Source organism: Oncorhynchus masou, chromosome 23 (assembly GCF_036934945.1).
Source record: "Oncorhynchus masou masou isolate Uvic2021 chromosome 23, UVic_Omas_1.1, whole genome shotgun sequence".
In the NCBI taxonomy this organism is placed as follows: Eukaryota; Metazoa; Chordata; class Actinopteri; order Salmoniformes; family Salmonidae; genus Oncorhynchus; species Oncorhynchus masou.
Genome location: NC_088234.1, coordinates 29,338,190 through 29,356,178, shown reverse-complemented (window position 1 = coordinate 29,356,178; position 17,989 = coordinate 29,338,190). Strand labels below are relative to the sequence as shown.

Genomic DNA, 17,989 nt, shown 5'->3' with positions numbered 1-17,989 from the left:
ATTCCATTCAGCTGCAAACTCTTCTGGATTCAGTAGATTTATATAGTTCCATTTGGATTCCTCTCGACTGGGTGCTTTGTTAACACAGCCATGTGACATCTGATACTGTATGACAGTGGCGGCAAGGGTCCAGTGACATCTTTGGTGTCATCATTGCCTGATCATACAGCCGAGGTGAGGAGGAAAATGGCACCGATAAGTCAGCAAGGGACTGTTGCGCATGACTGGGGTGAAATGAAAGAACACGTGAACATTTGCTTTGAAGGATTTACTTCAGAAAAATGCAAAAAGGCAATATAAATTTCTTGGGAGAATTGTTCAAAACCTTAGTTACACTTTCAAAACAGAATAAAATTAATTATTATTCTCCCCGTGGAAACATGTATTGGTTAGAAATACCTTTGTTGTAACATAACCACTGAGACAATGCAACTGGTATTCAGTCTAATACAAATCACAGAAAGCATTCCCATTTTGCAATGGGAGCTGTATACTCTTTTCAGCATGCCTTTTAAATTATATACAGTAAACTATATTTAAAAGGAGGTTTTTTATTAACGGATGCTTTAAAGCCATGGTTAGCTGAATAGATACATTAAATCGATTTGAAATGCCCCTCCCTAATGACCAAATAAGCTGTCAGTTTGAAGATCGTTGCAGAGGCAAGAGTGTGACATTTGTTTTCATCATATGGGCCTAGATGGCAACATTCACTCTAGGGTGCACAGTAGCCCAAGATGGCCGCGTAGCTCCCCCAGGACTGCCGCACAAGAGAAATATCAGCCTGCTGGAGGTCACCAAGCGGTCGGTCGTGATCGACTGGTCGATTTCCAAGGCATTCCTAGTCGATTGCCAAACATTTCTGTGAAAAAACTCAAGATAAAGCCTTTTTTCCCCCATCATTAGTCTGGGCTGTTAGCAATAGGTGCACCGGATTCAGCTGCCCTGCTTGCTGGGTCGTCGAACTGTTGCCATTTTGAACCATTTCATGTGTCTGAAGGTACAAACTCTGCCTTCCCACTGGGCCAGGGGGAGCAAATCAAATGCCCTACCGCTGGCCAATCGGGTGGCTCAGAGTACCGTGTCTGCAGTAACGTAGAAGGTATAAAAGAAAGCTACAGCAAAGTTGATATTGTGAGATTTCAAAACGTTTAAAAACCATGACTAGAGAGAAACTGCAAATTAATAGAGAAAAGAGCTCTTGTTTTTATGAGTGAGTTCATGTTTAAATTCTTACTCTGCACTTTGTATTTAACACTTTTATAAGCCATAAAATACACGTTCTTCCCGTTTCCACTAAGGGCTACAATAAGCACTGCAGCAGTAATGAATGAGTAGATAAGTCTATTGATAGGCTTGCGTTGTTGTTATAATTAGCGGCTTCGGTCTTTTTAATATTGAGGAATATTTCAAGTTCTCTGCTCATAGGAGTAACAATGTGAATTTGTGCATGAGGCAGAAACAATGAGGTGCAACTCGAGATTGGCCATCAGTTGGAAGGTGTCCCTTTTTGGTCAGTGTCAGTGGAGGAAAGGGGGAGCTGAGGGACGGTGAGAGGCGGACCCTCAGTCTGCTGCTCTCTCCTTCCTCTGAAACTGACCATCAGATGTAGGCACCATCAGCCCAGTGAAATAAACATAAAAAATCGAATTATTTAAATGTCAGCTGTGCCTCCCTCAAAAGTAATACAACAACAGATTTATTATCAGTGTGATCATATAGCCTACCTCAAATTGAAATTGGCCCAAACAATGCAATGACAGGGCAATTCAAGCAAAGCCAATATGCGGTGAGAATGTATTGGGCCTATAGCTTACTGCACAAACCTCATTGCTACAGTACTGTTTTTAATTGGATAATGTTGCATAGGCTTACATTTTTTAAGTCATGTTAAAAAAAAATCTGAGCAGTAGATCTCGGCTTGCAATTTGACTCAGAAAGTGATCTTGACTCAGAAAAGGTTGGTGACCAATGTTCTAGAATTTTCCCTGTTAACACTATCAACGTTTCCCTTCACTGTGGCAATTGCAATTGAATCAATGCAATAATCACTTTCAATGCAACATACCCAAACAAAACAAACTATGCAAGAGATTTTGGTGTAGGCAGAACGCATCGGCATATTACAATGACACACATGACTCAGCCCATACTCTATACAGACCGGTGTGGCATAACCAATCACAGCTGCAGGAAGCCTATATGCAAATAGACCATTGCCATGTATGGATCTGTACCATTTACTTTGAACTGGACTGTGTTTACAGCATGAGCGGTCGTGAGTAGATGCATGTAGCCACGTGTGCACATTTTATTCATATCCTTTGCCAGTTAATGAGTTCTTAGCCCAGTTATAGATATTTTGTAGTCAGCAATAGGGGAGTGATTGCTCCCTACAAAAGCAAAAAACATGTACATTTCTAGACATCTTTGAAAAGCGTGTCAGGAAAAGAGATTGATTGTGTCTTAAAGGGACAGTGTTGTATTTTGAGACTGGCTTGAATAAGGTACAGTAGTATAATTTGTCTGATCTTCTGTAATAATGGTATGGGAATATTGTATTTTATTTAGTAAAATGGTTTCTTGCAGCAAACACAACAATATGTTCAGTCACCTCCTTGTCTAAAGGACAAGGGGATAAACAGGTTACTGTCAAGCCCTGCACGTGTTTTTCAAAAATCTCATGAAATGTAGGCCTACATTGAATACCACACATTGGCTGAATGTTAGAACAGCTATTTCCATGTTAAAATGTTATGGGATTAATTTTCTCCATTGTAGGCCAATCTGGTAGGCCCCCCATTACGATCAAATAGCCACAGTAGCCTACTTGGCCACTTAAAACTGTAACTTAACGCGGGTACACCCTCAGTGAGCACAGTAAACATTCAACGTTCAAGCTCATCAGACGTCAAATTTGCTCAGTGCAGGAAAAAAATACGGCGAGTGCGCAACTATGGATCAAAAAAGACGGTTGGCTTAGACCGTTGACATGCAAACTATATTTAGTCTCTGAATGTTTATTGAAAACATAAATACATTTGAACTTGTCTCAAATACATCGTTACAGTTGTTGGTTAGATAACTAGCGAATGTTTACTTTATTGGCATAGACATGACATCAAAACAAGACATGGTGTCATGCCGAGATCAAAACAACTAAATACTCGAAAATCTCCGATAAGTGAACGCGCTTTAGTAGGAAGTCAGAGATTTCCCGGGTTCTCGTTGTTTAGAACACGCCATAAAGCCTACAGTAGGCTACACATTTTAAGATTAAACAGAATAGAATAAGAATAAATGCATCATTGTAACGAATGAGAGGGATTGGACTGTGAAACACTAATCTCCTCGCATGGGTTTGTTTACCAATGCCGATACAATTTGGAGGTCCTCCCTTCATTTGCCGTTTCCCAGTAACAATGCATCTGCAGTGCAGATTACCGACGCCGCAACATGAAGCCTTTTCACCGCGGCCAACTAGGGAGTAAAATGTGTCACCATGTTCTGCTCCCTTGCCTGATACTAAATAAAAAGTTAGGTCAAATTAGAGGTTGGAGGGAACGTTGACAAAGCACACAAAAGACAGCCCCCCGAAGCCTCGCAACCAGCGGGAGACTGGTTTAGTGTTCCATCCAATCGTGGTGCGTGTTTCTCAAGCCAACTATCTGTGTTTTTGAACAATTTCTCGCCAGTGTAATATGGTTCGATTCCATAACGGGCGGTGGGTGCTGACTGGTCGAGCAGAATTTCTAATAGAGCATTTAGTAGGCTAACACCCTTTTAACGCCCACAATGAAGAAAATTGCCTCATATCGGCTTACAAGGCTGCACTTGTCCCCCTTAAACAACTTTACCATTTAAAGTCTCTACAGGTTAGAGGCCAATATAAGTCTGCATAACAAACGAAAAAATGAAGTGCAACTATTTTAATTTACGTTCCTTTTACCGACCTAAAAAAATCGTGGTTTCGACGGTCTGCCATTAAAGCAACGGGCTACTTTATCTCAAAGCACCTGTGTTATTGAAAGTTTAAAACACAATGTCTATGTTGAACATTTCAACGTTTCCGTTGAATTAGGTACAGATCTCTCTTACCGGACATTTTTGAGTCTTTGGCCGCAACAGAGTTTTGTCCATCGGCCAGCCCCTGCGACGATGATATCTGGGTGGACTGGGTCATTGGATCTGCCATTTTACTATAATTTTAAAAAATTCTGCACGGTGGCGGCGAGAATTTGTTGTGTATTATTGCTGTCCTTAAAATGTCTTCTTCCAACTTGCCTCGTATTCCCCAAGACCTGGACGCAGTGTCACTGAGCCTGTGCACCTTCACGCGCATGTACCAAGCACTGTGTGGATGGAGGGCACTGTATGGTTGAGGACTGATCGAGAGAGCAAAACAAGGTGTATTCATTCCGCCAATTCTGTTGCAAAACGGAACGATACGGGGAGGGACCGAAATAAAACTGTCCAATAGAAACTCTGGTTTTAGTTACAAACTGTTTGGCGAATGAATATACCCGAGATTGATATTTGCCATTGGCTCATTTAAAGGGCAATACCCAACATTATCTCATTGCGTTTCAAGGCAACAGCACGTTATATGCCGCGTTCAAGTGCTACTCGGAACTAGGAAACTCGGAAATGTTCGACTTAACTAGTTGTAGTTATAAACTAAACCAGAATCTGGCCTTACATGAGACGTTGAATATGGCGATTCTCCTTTAAGCCCGAGAAGTAGATGTTGAATTTGCTATTCACCACATTTTCAAGCTTAGTAATGTCAAAATATGTTAGGTAGCCTACTTATCAAAAAATGGAGTTTCATTGAGCAACTATCATCATTACTGCCGGTAGGTAATTCCAAAAAGGGTCTAAATACAAAGTTGGAACCATGTGTTTTATGTATTTGATACCATTTCACTCCAACTCTTACCACGAGCCTGCCCTCCCCAATTAAGGTGCCACCAACCTCCTCTGTAGTACACTGTTGTAGGTGATAAAACAGATCTGCATATCATAACGAGATGCTCATGTCTCCGTCCTAACAATGGGAGTCGTTGTCCCAAAGGGAGGCGAAACGCATTTGGGCTTATTTTGGATAGATTATGGCTAGAGTGCAACCTCTCGCTTTGCCTCTTCCTCTCCAGATAAAATCAATGACCATTCAATCAGCCGACCTATGCTTGGCAGTAATGACTGATTTTATTGGTGCAGAAGAGGTGGATTTGGGGAATTTGCACTTGGTCAAAAACAATACTTGCATGTACCTTTTTACTTAGACGTTTTTTGGAAGTACAACTTTCTCAGTGAAACTCCATTCTTTGGTAAGTACGGAATGTATTTTGACATTATTGTGCTTAAAAGCTTAAAAGGCTGGTGAGTGACAAGTTGAATGTGTGCTTCCTGGGCTTAAAGGGGAAGTCTCCTATACACCCAGATTCTGGTTCAGTTATACACATACTGCGTTCAACCAGTTAGCAAGTCGGGAAATTTCAGAGTTACCTAGTTCCCACTAGCATGAGAATGCGGCATAGCCTACTGTGCATTCAGAAAGTATTCAGACCCCTTGACTTTCCACATTTTGTTAAATTAGTCTTATTCTAAAATGGATTAAATTACTTTTGTCCCTCACTCTACACACAATAGCCCATAATGACAAACCGAAAACAGGTTTAACATTTTTGCAAATGCATAAACAATTAAAAACAAATACCTTATTTCCATAAGTATTCAGACCCTTTGCTATGTGACTCGAAATTGAGCTCGAAATTGAGCTCAAAGTGATCACCCTTGAGATGTTTCTACAACTTGATTGGAGTCCACCTGTGGTAAATTCAATTGACTGGACATGATTTGGAAAATCACACACTTGTCTATATAAGGTCGCACAGTTGACAGTGCATGTTCAAGCAAAGACCATGCCACGAGGTCGAAGGAATTGTCCGTAGAGCTCCGAGACAGGATTGTGTCGAGGCACAGATCTCGGGGAAGGGTACCAAAACATTTCTGCAGCTTTGAAGGTCCCTAAGAACACAGTGGCCTCCATCATTCATAAATGGAAGAAGTTTGGAATCACTAAGACTCTTCCTAGAGCTGGCTGACCGGCCAAACTGAGCAATCGAGGGAGAAGGGCCTTGGTCAGGGAGGTGACCAAGAACCCGATGTTCACTCGGGTACTGTCCACAGTGACCAAGAATCCAATGGTCACTCGGGTTCTGTCCACAGAGACCAAGAACCCGATGGTCACTCGGGTTCTGTCCACAGAGACCAAGAACCCAATGTTCACTCGGGTTCTGTCCACAGAGGAACTCTGGACAGAGCTCCAGAGTTCCTCTGTGTAGGTGGTAGAACCTTCCAGAAGGACAACCATCTCTGCAGAACTCCACCAATCAGGCATTTATGGTAGAGTGGCCAGAAGGAAGCCAGTCCTCAGTAAAAGGCACATGACAGCGCACTTGCAGTTTGCCAAAAGGCACATAAAGGACTCTCAGACCATGAGAAACAAGATTCTCTGGTCTGATGAAACCAAGACTGAACTCTTTGGCCTGAATGCCAAGCGTCACATCTGGAGGAAACCTGGCACCATCCCAAAGGTGAAGCATGGTGGCAGCATCATTCTGTGGGGTTGTTCTTCAGCGGCAAGGACTGGGAGGCTAGTTAGGATTGAGGGAAAGATAAACAGAGTAAAGTACAGAGAGATCCTTGATGAAAACCTGCTCCAGAGCGCTCAGGACATCAGGCTGGGGTGAAGGTTCACCTACCAACAGGACGACAACCTTAAGCACACAGTCAAGACAATGCAGGAGTAGCTTCGGGACAAATCTCTCTGTCCTTGAGTGGCCCAGCCAGAGCCCGGACTTGAATCTGATCGAACATCTCTGGAGAGACCAGAAAATAGCTGTGCAGCAACGCTCCCCATCCAACCTGACAGAGCTTGAGATGATCTGCAGAGAAGAATGGGAGAAACTCCCCAAATACAGGTGCGCCAAGCTTACCCAAGAAGACTTGAGGCTGTAATCGCTGCAAAAGGTGCTTCAACAAAGTACTGAGCAAAGGGTCTGAATACTTGTTTAAATGTGATATTTCTGTTTTTTATTTGTCATTTTTGGGTATTGATGAGGGAAAACAACAATGTAATATTATATGTTATATGGTATGTTATATGGTATTCCGTGTAGATTGAGGGTGGTGGTGGTGGTGGTGGGGGGGGGGGGATACTTTAATCAATTTTAGAATAAGGCTGTAACATAACAAAATGTGAAAAAAGTAAATGGGTCTGAATACTTTCCGAATGCAATGTTTATGCATAGCCTATTTATGGCAAAATACCTACCACATTTTATTATTGCAAACATCACCCTATTTATTTTCTGCTTTGAGAATGTAAGCCCAGTGTATGCATGTGTTATGATCAATCTTTCTACAAACAATAATACAAAAACAATTCATTGAAACATGTTAGGCCTTTTATGTCCAACAAAATATAGCTTTGCGAGACCATTCCATTTCACACGGTGGGTGTACACGCCTCTTTTTCATTACGTAATGTTTATCGCTTCCCATTTTGTAACAATGTATCAGTATCTCGTTATAATGTTGCCCTCTGCCGGTGAACCTTATTATGATGTTTTGCCAACAATGGTGCAATGTTGAACTTCATCTCCATAAATGCATCTGTTCAGTCGATAAGGAAGTTCGACACAATTCAATGTCTTTGCTATCTGGGATCCCCCCCCCCCCCCAAATGATAAGGGTTAAGGTTAGGGACGTCGCATAGAGCTAGATATAGGACTCGTCTTTATATCTGTGCCGTTATGACAGCTTCATAGAGTACCATAGTACGAGTCATAATACCGAGCGGTCAAACAGGTAAATGGTTTCAATTGTTTTTCCACCATTCATTTTTCCAAAAGGGGACTTTAGAAACACTTAAAATAAGGGCTGTGTTTCATGTAGGCTTACCCTGGCGTGACGTTTTGATAACGTGTAAATCTCTTTAGGGCAAGGTGACTTATCAATATATTCGCCTGTATTTACCCCCTAAAATGAAACGCTAATTAGCCTATCATAAACAACTACAAGACTGCCGAATCGAGGCAAAGGTAAGAATCCCTGGATTAATTATCTGTTAGCTAAATGTAGTAATCAATTGTATACATTTCTTTCAATTCTGTGAACTGTCTTGTGCAAGTTTTAAATTGACACAATACTTGTCAGCAAAGGCTTCTGTTAGAGATGAAGTGCAGCGATTTTTGTGGTTTTGCATGTCTACTTTGATGCTAATTAGTATTTTCACATCAAGGGTAAATAGAGCCGATTTATATTGATACGTCACCTTGTCCGAGAGAGATTTACATGGTTATCAAAACATCAGCCTGCACGAAACACAGCCTAAAATCCAGTTTCTAAAATGCCCTATGGTTAAAATGAATTGTTGAAAAAATGATTTAAAACATTTCCCTGTTTTGACCGCTAGGATTTGACATCTCCACCGTGGCGCTCTATAGAGACCACAACCCATAGGAATTCCCACCCAGTTGACTACTTTAAAATGGTGGAAGCCCTCAATGGTGGCAGGTAGCCTCGTCGTTAAAGCTCTGGGCCAGCAACCAAAAATTGCTAGATTGAATCCCCAAACTGACAAGGTACAAATCTGTCATAACCCCTCCTAGGCCGTCATTGTAAATAAAAATGTGTTCTTAACTGACTTGCCTAGTTAAATAAAGGTTAACAAAAAATAAATGGTGCTCCCATGGTAAAACGACATGCTCTATGGAGCATATTCTGGACAGCACCAGAGAGGAAGAGACCCAACTCGGCGGAGCATCTGTCTCCATCCAACAGGTGTCGTATTTTCGTTGTTTCGCACACCAAGCAAGGAGTTTTTGTATGGAGGCCAAGAAGAGTCGACTTTGGTCAACAACAACAAAAATGAATGGCTTACTTCCGAGGTGAGATTTATTTGATTGAATGGAAATGTAATTATACTTGATTTGTTTGTAGTGTAATGATAGGTAGGACATGTGACATTACGGCAACTTTGAGAAAAAACACTTTGTCGGAGATTGCTATGGGTATTCATGACATGAGGCTAGAAGCAAAGCAACTCATTCAATTTCAATGTATGGGGTTTTATTGGCATGGGAAATAGATGTTTAGATTGCCAAATCAAGTGAAATAGAAACAAAAGTGAAATAAACAATACACATTTACAGTAAACATTACTCACAAAATGTTTGTTTTTTTAAAAAGACTATTCTCTCTCCATTGAATGTAATACAGGCGGTTGACGTCGTCAACCCTTTTCGAATATTCAAAAAGGATTACAATAATGAGATGTGTCCACCAATCCAAAAAAGGATACGTGGGAACTAGACAGCCCGCCGTGCCGTGAACAACGACTCCATTGTTAGGTCGGAGAGAGACGTATCTTGTCAGTATATCCACAATCTTTGATAGCACTAACACAGAAACAAGGGGGTTCGTTCAAACACGTTTAAACTGAGCGTGCAGCTTCGTAGATCTACGGATACTCTGAACTAATATTGCATTGAGCGCGACTCACAATGTAAGATTTAAGCAAGCGCGCCAAATCTTCGAGTTCTGACCGATTTGAACAGACCAACAGTCATAGCACTGCGCGGCAAAGCACAAACATGTGGGTGCAGCTTTCAACAAACTGGTGTGTATAAGGTTTATTTGTACATTTTAATGAGCGGGCTACGAGTTTGGTAATGTTTCAGTAGATTAAAATACACAAGTTGTGTTTTTCATGTTGGCATAATTACTGCTAGCATAGCTTGCTAGCCATATTGCATAGCACATTTGCATATTTGTAGCTGCCCGTTTTAGCTTCAATGTATTGCCTCCACCTGCATGTTTGGTGTTGACCAGAAATTAATCTTAATAATAAGCTAGCTAACGTACATGTTTTTAATTTTCCGGTCCTGTGTGTGTTGTAGTAACCGTTCAGTTTCAGTAAACTATCGAATCTACCTAGCTATTGTAGTTAGTTGCCTGGAAACCCGACGTTGAATTGCATTAAAGTCTACGCCAAGGCAGAAATCAAATTTACATTTTATTGGTCTCATACACATGTCTAGCAAATGTTATTGCGTGTGTTCCTTGCTCCAACAGTGCAACAATTGCTAACAATACACATCTGTCTGTGTGATTGGATGTAGAGACATGATGGACCGTGTGTGGATAGAATATAACCAGTGCAGCAATTGCTAACAATACACATCTGTCTGTGTGATTGGATGTAGAGACATGATGGACCGTGTGTGGATAGAATATAACGTTAGTATCGTCGTTATCTGAAGGACGTGGTCAGAATAATATGCACAGCAATAGTTGAATAGCGTGGACTAGAAAACAGTATTTAAACATAATTAGTGACAAGTGTAACATATTTAATTCATTTTCTGAATAACTAATATGTAAATATTGTTGTTCCTGGAAGCCGTTGTCGTAGTGATAACCAAATGATACATGCGCAGCCTCTTATGGCGCAATAATGAGCGTTTGAATCAGGAAGGTTTACTCTCGCGACCTCAACAAGCCAGAATGTTTAATACAATTATATTTTAATGTACTTCACCGGTTGTCTGTGCGGTTGGTTCTTTTGGTGGTAGTAATGTGAGACAATGTTTCAAGAGGGAAGAATATTTACAAACTTTTCAAACCGCTGGTGTCACCTGAAGCTTGCGCAGAACCATGTCGCTAAACATGCTCGGCAAGTATGCCTCTTGTGCATGTATCTAACTTGTGCGCATGCTCCAGGTCATAGAAATATGAATGCGCTTTGAGAAGTTAGTTAGCTAGAATAATCTGGATTTGTTATTAATTGAAACCCTTGTTCTTAACTTAACCCAGTTTTGTATCAGATATTTGTATCAATATTTGTTCCCGTATTAATTTACATTTTTTAAACACATTTCGCATAATGAATGGGTAAGTGGATATATGTCACGCCCACTAAGGCAACCTAGTCTATTCTATTTTCTCCATAGTGAAAAAAAACCACATTTGAATTTTAAGGAAAAATACAGCTCAAGTGATTTTAAGGTGTGTGCTGGTACTGATTTCCACATTGCTCTCATCCAGCCCCTGTGACATCACTACAGCTGAGAGTAGAGAAGACACACTGGCCAAGTGAGTGACTGAGCTGTGGCAGAGGAGAGGGGTCAACATGGGGCTACACTCAGCCCAGAAGAAGCACTTTCCCCTGAAGGGGATTGGTGGCGTGGTTGCCCTGTTCGAAGAGGAGCTCCGTAAATCTGAACCAGACCTTGCCCTTCTCTCATTGGTCCTGGGCTTTGCAGAACACTTCCTGGCTGTCAACCGAGTCATACCAATTAATGTCCCGGGGGTGCGCTTTGAGCCGCTGGAGCTAGACTGCCCAAACTCCTGCTTTCCTACAGTGGAGTTAGGGATGCTATCGGCCCTGCACGAGCGCTTCGCAGCCCAGATCCGGGGCGCTGTGGACCTGTCCCAGTACCGCAGGCCTGCTGGCGGGTCCAGCAGGGAACTGGTGAAGAAAGTATCTGATGTCATCTGGAACAGCCTGAGCCGCTCCTACTTTAAGGACCGCGCCCACATCCAGTCCCTCTTCAGTCTCATCACTGGTAGGGGTCATTAGATGCAGGGATGGGTTATATGGGGGTACTACTACAGTAATTGAATATGATCTATAATATTGATACAGTCTCCTATGTTGGATGATTAGCTATATTGCATTTGTGGCCCAGTAGCTATATTTCTTGGACAAACCTGTTTCTGTGTCATTGCAGTGTGTCCATCCTCACACCAGTCAGTTGTCTGAAAGAGGGGTAAAGCTACAAATAATCTATCATATTTTTGTCATTTTGAACAGGCACAAAGCTGGACAGCTCGGGGGTGGCGTTTGCGGTGGTGGCAGCATGCCAGGTGCTGGGGCTGCGGGACGTGCACCTGGCCCTGTCCGAGGACCACGCCTGGGTCATCTTTGGCAAGAACGGAGAGGAGACTGCAGAGGTCACCTGGCACGGAAAGGGCAACGAGGACCGGAGGGGGCAGACAGTTGCTGCCGGTGTCGGTGAGAGGGTAAGCAAGATAACAATACTTCCGTCCCCTGCAGAAACATTATAATAACATGCACTCTCACATACCTTTTTTAATTTAGCTACATGTCAACTACATATAACAGCTGTTCTACACACACACACACACACACACACACACACACACACACACACTCCTCTCACCTTGCATTTGTATTCACAGAGTAAAACACAACACCTCTCAACCCTAACCCCAATCTCTCCCTGCTTTCCCAGAGCTGGCTGTACTTAAAGGGCTCCTATATGAAGTGTAACAGGAACATGGAGGTGGCCTTCATGGTGTGTGCCATCAACCCCTCTCTGGACCTGCACACTGACAGCTCCGAGATGCTACAACTTCAGCAGGTCAGACCACCACCAATATTAACAATAGATGTACACTAGCACAGGGGTTCCCAAAGTGGGTCAGGGGGTCCATGGCCACATCTCAAAATATATATATCTACTAAATTAATATTTGATTTGAACATAAATGCCTATGGGACTCCCAATCACGGCCGGTTGTGATACAGCCTGGATTCGAACCAGGGTGTCTGTAGTGACGCCTCTAGCACCAAGATGCAGTGCCTTAGACCACTGCGCCACTCGGGAGCCCAAGGGGTCCCTGACGCAAAAATGTTAGGGAATCCCTGCACAAGCACGTTTGATATAATGAATAGGACTTCCTGATATTGTAAGGGAAGAGTTGCACCTGTCGGCATCATCAAAGTCAAAGACATCAAGCATGCCTGAACTGTAGTTTATATATACCGTGATCAGTGCTTCTGTGTGATGTCCTCTTTCTGATCTCTATCTCTCTCTCTGATCTTTTTTGTGCACAGAGGCTTCTATGGCTGCTGTACGAGCGAGGAGACCTGGAAAGGTGATACTTTTTGAAATGTAATTGTTGCGGTGAAAATGTCTCATGGTTCTATCCAAATGAATTATTATTTTCTGTGGTGAACAGGTTCTTATCCTGTCAAATCAACCATCTGGAGCTCTTTTCCCTTGCTGTTCCACAGATACCCCATGGCTATGGGCACCCTGGCAGACTTGGAGGACCAGGAGCCCATCCCTGGCAAAGAGAGCCCCCACGCCATCCACCTTAAAGTGAGTGTGTGGAGAGCTGTACATATTCTTGTAAAAAAAAAAGAAAAAAACTTTGTCAAAATGTCATGATCTTAAAATACAGGTTATTTCATTAACTTTGTTAAATAATATATATTTATTTTTTTATGGATTTTACTCCTTAACTTATGTCATCGTTGTGAATTTGTTTGCTTAAAGTGTGTTTATTTTGTTTCTAGGCTGTGAACTCTGCTAAGAAGTACTACAACAACGAGCACATCTACCCCTTCATGTACCTGGCCGGCTACCACTACAGACACAGGGAGGTCCGGGAGGCCTTGGGGGCCTGGGCCGAGGCTGCACAGGTCATGCAGGAGTACGTTACTGGAGCGGCTAGCCTGGCTAACTTCTCTATGCATCTTACACACTACTGCTCTGTGTCAACTGTCTTTCTTATTGCAATAAGTGTGTTTGACCCACAGAAATAACCTTTAGCATCATTCATTTAAAAATCCTTGTTAGGTGGTTATGATAATGCCTTATATGGTATAAGTTATATTGACATCTGCATGGATGCTGAGACAAAGCCCGTTGACCATCTCTGGCTGAGGTATGCATTGACGATTTCCATCAGTTGCCGTTTCACCTTTCTGACAGCAGAGGGCAGATCCCTAAGATAATGTTTTTGAACACTTCCTCAGTACTTTATGGTGTTAGTTAGTTTGTCGTCTCAAATCTGGAACAAGTTGTCTGAAATTGTGATTTTATTCTAGCTTGAGGTTTTGCATGGCAGTTTTTCCATTTTCTATGGCGTTATATACCTTTTATATAGCTTCTCTTTTTCTTATGATTTCAGTGATCCTAATGCATGCACGTCTTCCAGGGGTAGAATTTTGTCTTAACTAAAAACGATCCAATCACAGGAAACTTCCTCCCAACCATCCAGCCTTGGCACTAGTTCTTAGACGTCGGACCGACCGGATCACAGGGAACATCCGAGGGGCTGATTCCCTCCCGTCTCTGTCTTCTCTAGCATGTGTGAGACTGGCACGCCCAGAGCAGTGTAGCAGTCAATGCATTCCGTCCCTCCTCTTTCGCCTTCCCTTTCCCCCTCTGCCTTTCCTTTCCTGTTTCACCTATTGTTCTTTAATCTCGGCTCCATCTGTTAGCTGTCACGACAAAAAGGAACATGGAGTGTGATCTACAAACATACACAAAAAGTTACGTTTCTGAGTATTTGCTATACTGTTTTTGATTTGCCGCCAAAAAGACGGGCTAGAACAGTGTTTATAAGTGCACACACCCTTTAATACCCCTTGTCCTGCTTATGTGGAAAACAAATAACAGAACAATTGTATTGGTGATAATCATGAATTGCCAGTTTTCAATGTGTTTAGAACAAGGTGTGATTTCTCACCTGTCTCTCAGCTACAACTACTTCCGCGAGGACGAAGAGATCTACAAGGAGTTTTTTGACATTGCCAACGACGTCATCCCCACCCTGCTGAAGGAGACGGCTGCAGCCGCTGAGAGCGGAGAAGGGAGCGAGGGAGGAGAGAAGGTAATGACTCTCACCACCAGGGCACCATTGGAATTTTTTATTTTTATTTTTTCTTTATTTAACCAGGCAAGTCAGTTAAGAACAAATTCTTATTTTCAATGACGGCCTGGGAACAGTGGGTTAACTGCCTGTTCAGGGGCAGAACGACAGATTTGTACCTTGTCAGCTCGGGGGTTTGAACTTGCAACCTTATGGTTACTAGTCCAACGCTCTAACCACTAGGCTACCCTGCCGCCCCATTTACATGAGAATGGAATAGAATGTTTCCCCTTCTCATTTTAATCTCAAGTCAAAGAATGAGGCAATCATATTTCATATTACAGCTACTGCCTCCCAAGTTATTCTCTGAGGGTTTCCTTTTTCTTCTCCATAACACACTTTCCCCCCACGCACCCCCCTCAGGACCAGCCCATACAGGCCTCTGCCCTCCAGGACCCAGAATGCTTTGCCCACCTGTTGCGTTTCTATGATGGCATCTGTAAGTGGGAGGAGGGAAGCCCCACCCCTGTCCTTCATGTTGGCTGGGCCACCTACCTGGTCCAGTCCCTCAGTCGCTTTGACCCACAGGTAAAATAACACAAACCTGGATTTTAAATCTGAAACCCTTCCCCATTTACTTTAGAGATCTCGTGTTCCACTCACAATACAATCAATCTAACTTGGTCTTTCCACAAACGTTGGCTGTACATGGTAGTGGTACATCCTTTTGAAACAATGTTATTATTATCCCTTTTTTTTCGCCTTTTAATGATGTTGGCTCACATTGGGTTCAATGTAAATTACACGACGTGACCAAAAGTATGTGGACACCAGCTCATCAAACATCTCATTCCAAAATCATGGATTTGACCCCTCCCACACCCTCTTTGCTGCGTTCTCCTGGCATCAGCCAAACCCAGATTTGTCCATCGGACAGCCAGGTGGTGAAGCATCACTCCAGAGAACGCGTTTCCAACCCCCCGAGAGACCAATGGCGGCGAGCTTTACACCACTCCAGCTAACACTTGGCATTACGCATGGTGATCTTAGGCTTGTGTACGGCTGCTCGGCCATGGAAACCCATTTCATGAAGCTCCCGACGAACAGTTATTGTGCTGACGTTGCTTCCAGATGCAGTTTGGAACTCTATAGTGAGTGTTGCAACCAAGTACAGACGATTTGTACGCTCTACGTGCTTCAGCACTTGGTCCCGTTCTATGAGCTTGTGTGGCCTACCACTTCGCAGCTGAGCCGTTGTTGCTCCTAGACGTTTCCACTTCACAATTACAGCACTTACAGTTGACCGGGGCAGCTCTAGCAAGGCAGAAATATGACGAATTGACTTGTTGGAAAGGTGGCATTCTATGACAGTGTCACGTAGACCGTCTCTGAGCTCTTCAGTAAGGCCATTCTACTGCCAATGTTTGTCTATGGAGATTGCATGGCTGCGTGCCCTATTTTTATATACTTGTCAGCAACTGGTGTGGCTGAAATAGCAAAATCCACTCATTTGAAGGGGTGTCCACATACTTATGTGTGTGTATATATAATGTATGGACATCATCCACAGATCCGTCAGAGGGTGTCCATCATCACCAAAGAGCCTGAGCCCCAGGACGACGATGACCAATCCAGTGAGGACCCTCGCGAAGGCCGGAGACGTGGCCCGAGGCGTGAGTCCAGACTGGAAGACCAAGCTTCCCCTCCAACACAATCCACCCCCACCACCCCTGTCCCACCACCAACCCAACCCAACCAGGCTAAGAAAGTAGGTGGAGAGGGCGGGACGCGGCGTCGCTCTTCAGGGCTCCGCGGTGGAGACCCCGAAGGCAAGGCCAAGTCATCCAGCCCGGTGCCCTCTCCTCTCCAGCAGCTGCCCTCCCCCAGTGGGAGTCCCCTGGTGGCCTTCCGGAGCAAGAAGATGAAGGGCATGAAGGAGCTGCTGTCTGCACCCAAGGTCAACGCCAGCGCCATCAAGCTCCAGCTCACCGCCCAGTCACAGGTGCAGATGAAGAGGCAGAAGAGCACGCCGTCAGGTGACTACACCATGTCCTTTATGAAGCGCCAGCGTAAATCTCTGTAGAACATTCCTCTAGCATGGCTCCCAAGTCTGGTTGTGTTGTAAAGCCAACACTTATGGTCATTTATCATAAGAGTTGACTATACAGCACACACAGATCTGGGACCAGGCTAGACTTTCTCTTCATTGGGAGAGAAACGAGGAGAGGCTGTCTGTAAGACATTTCTGTTGTGCTGTGACTGTGAGAGGCGAGGCAGCACAAAAAAGACTGCCGCATCTGCTGAGCATTATACGATTTACTTTATTTTTTAGCAATCATATCATAAGTCCCAATAAGTAGGGCCGGGATGATACCAGTATCACGATACTCGTTAGTATTGTGGCAAGGAAACAAATGTCAGAAACATAAATCATTAAGTTGTAGGCATCCAGAGTCACATTTGTTTATTTTCCGAGCTATAGTGTACAATATTGGACGTACAGCAGGTTTTGTATGGTTTGTGTTTTCATTTTTACCATGGAAAAATATTGTGATGCTGGCATCGTCCGGGCCCTACCAATAAGGCCATACGAGGGTCGGTAAGCACATGACGTGTGTGTTTAAGAGTGGAGGTCGTCACTTTAATCATGTTTGGACATATGTTGACCAAGTTGCTCCTTTTAATCTTGTGATTCAATAATGATTGTGTATCATACAATAAAATAAAATGCAGTCACTTTGTGAGGATCAACTGAGCAGTGGCACACATCAACTGTTGAGTTCTGATTGACTTGTGTGGAAGTTATTTTAAAGCCAAAGTAATGGGTGTTTAGATGATGAAAACACCCTGCCCCTGGACATTTTATGGGATGTGAGAATTGCTCTGTTAAAGCAGCCAGAATTCCATTCTATATTTCAAGTCTTAACTTAATTTTCATCTTTTTCACTGAAATCCCTGGAAGTGATTTGGACTATTACTGTGTAACAATGTCCAACCCTGCTCTGTTGTCTCTTTCTAGGTATTGGTTGCCTTATACACCACCTTTTCTATTTAAAATTTAGGTGGCCTTTTTTTTTAGTTTTGAGACTAGCCAGAGCTGCAATAGGCAACCTCATGATTAGAAAGTGACCAGAAAGACCATGCACTGTTTGAAGGGTATTGCTGTAGTATTCCCAGCTACATACAGTAGTATTTTGCTTGATCATTGGTTTTATTTGCAGGTAATAAAATAATTTCAAATATGATACCCTTTTGTTTTGAATATAATGGGAATACTGTTGCACGTGTCATA

General features: G+C 43.1%; 2 protein-coding genes across 6 annotated transcripts in view; one reads left to right on the top strand and one right to left on the bottom strand.

Annotated features, from left to right (window-relative positions):
• Positions 1-4,383, bottom strand: part of LOC135510709 (reticulon-3-like) — a 35,379-nt gene extending 30,996 nt beyond the window's left edge. The window contains exon 1 of one of the 2 annotated variants that reach the window (XM_064931850.1): positions 4,099-4,383. In XM_064931850.1, the coding sequence (XP_064787922.1) occupies positions 4,099-4,195 (97 nt within the window). In that variant the 5' untranslated portion in view covers positions 4,196-4,383. The remainder of the gene's footprint in view (positions 1-4,098) is intronic. The other variant, XM_064931851.1, reaches the window with a different exon arrangement.
• A 3,371-nt stretch (positions 4,384-7,754) lies between these two features.
• Positions 7,755-17,942, top strand: LOC135510708 (menin-like). 4 transcript variants are annotated; one of them, XM_064931846.1, is made up of 10 exons: positions 7,755-8,957; positions 11,116-11,636; positions 11,885-12,093; positions 12,327-12,455; positions 12,932-12,972; positions 13,112-13,199; positions 13,397-13,533; positions 14,586-14,718; positions 15,121-15,285; positions 16,268-17,942. In XM_064931846.1, exons 2-10 carry the CDS (start codon positions 11,201-11,203, stop codon positions 16,778-16,780), a joined length of 1,851 nt encoding a protein of 616 aa, XP_064787918.1. In that variant the 5' UTR covers positions 7,755-8,957; positions 11,116-11,200; the 3' UTR covers positions 16,781-17,942. The 4 variants fall into 4 exon arrangements, with proteins under 4 accessions (XP_064787918.1, XP_064787919.1, XP_064787917.1 ...); XM_064931847.1 differs by lacking the exon at positions 7,755-8,957 and adding an exon at positions 9,419-9,439; XM_064931845.1 differs by lacking the exon at positions 7,755-8,957 and adding an exon at positions 9,446-9,688.
• The last annotated feature ends 47 nt before the right edge of the window (positions 17,943-17,989 follow it).

Excerpts from the sequence above, each read along its gene's own strand:
- LOC135510708 (XM_064931846.1), top strand. The coding sequence starts at position 11,201 with ATGGGGCTACACTCAGCCCAGAAGAAGCACTTTCCCCTGAAGGGGATT. Across the intron at positions 13,200-13,396 it reads CCCACGCCATCCACCTTAAA|GCTGTGAACTCTGCTAAGAA; the intron begins GTGAGTGTGTGG and ends TTTTGTTTCTAG. Across the intron at positions 14,719-15,120 it reads GGAGCGAGGGAGGAGAGAAG|GACCAGCCCATACAGGCCTC; the intron begins GTAATGACTCTC and ends CACCCCCCTCAG.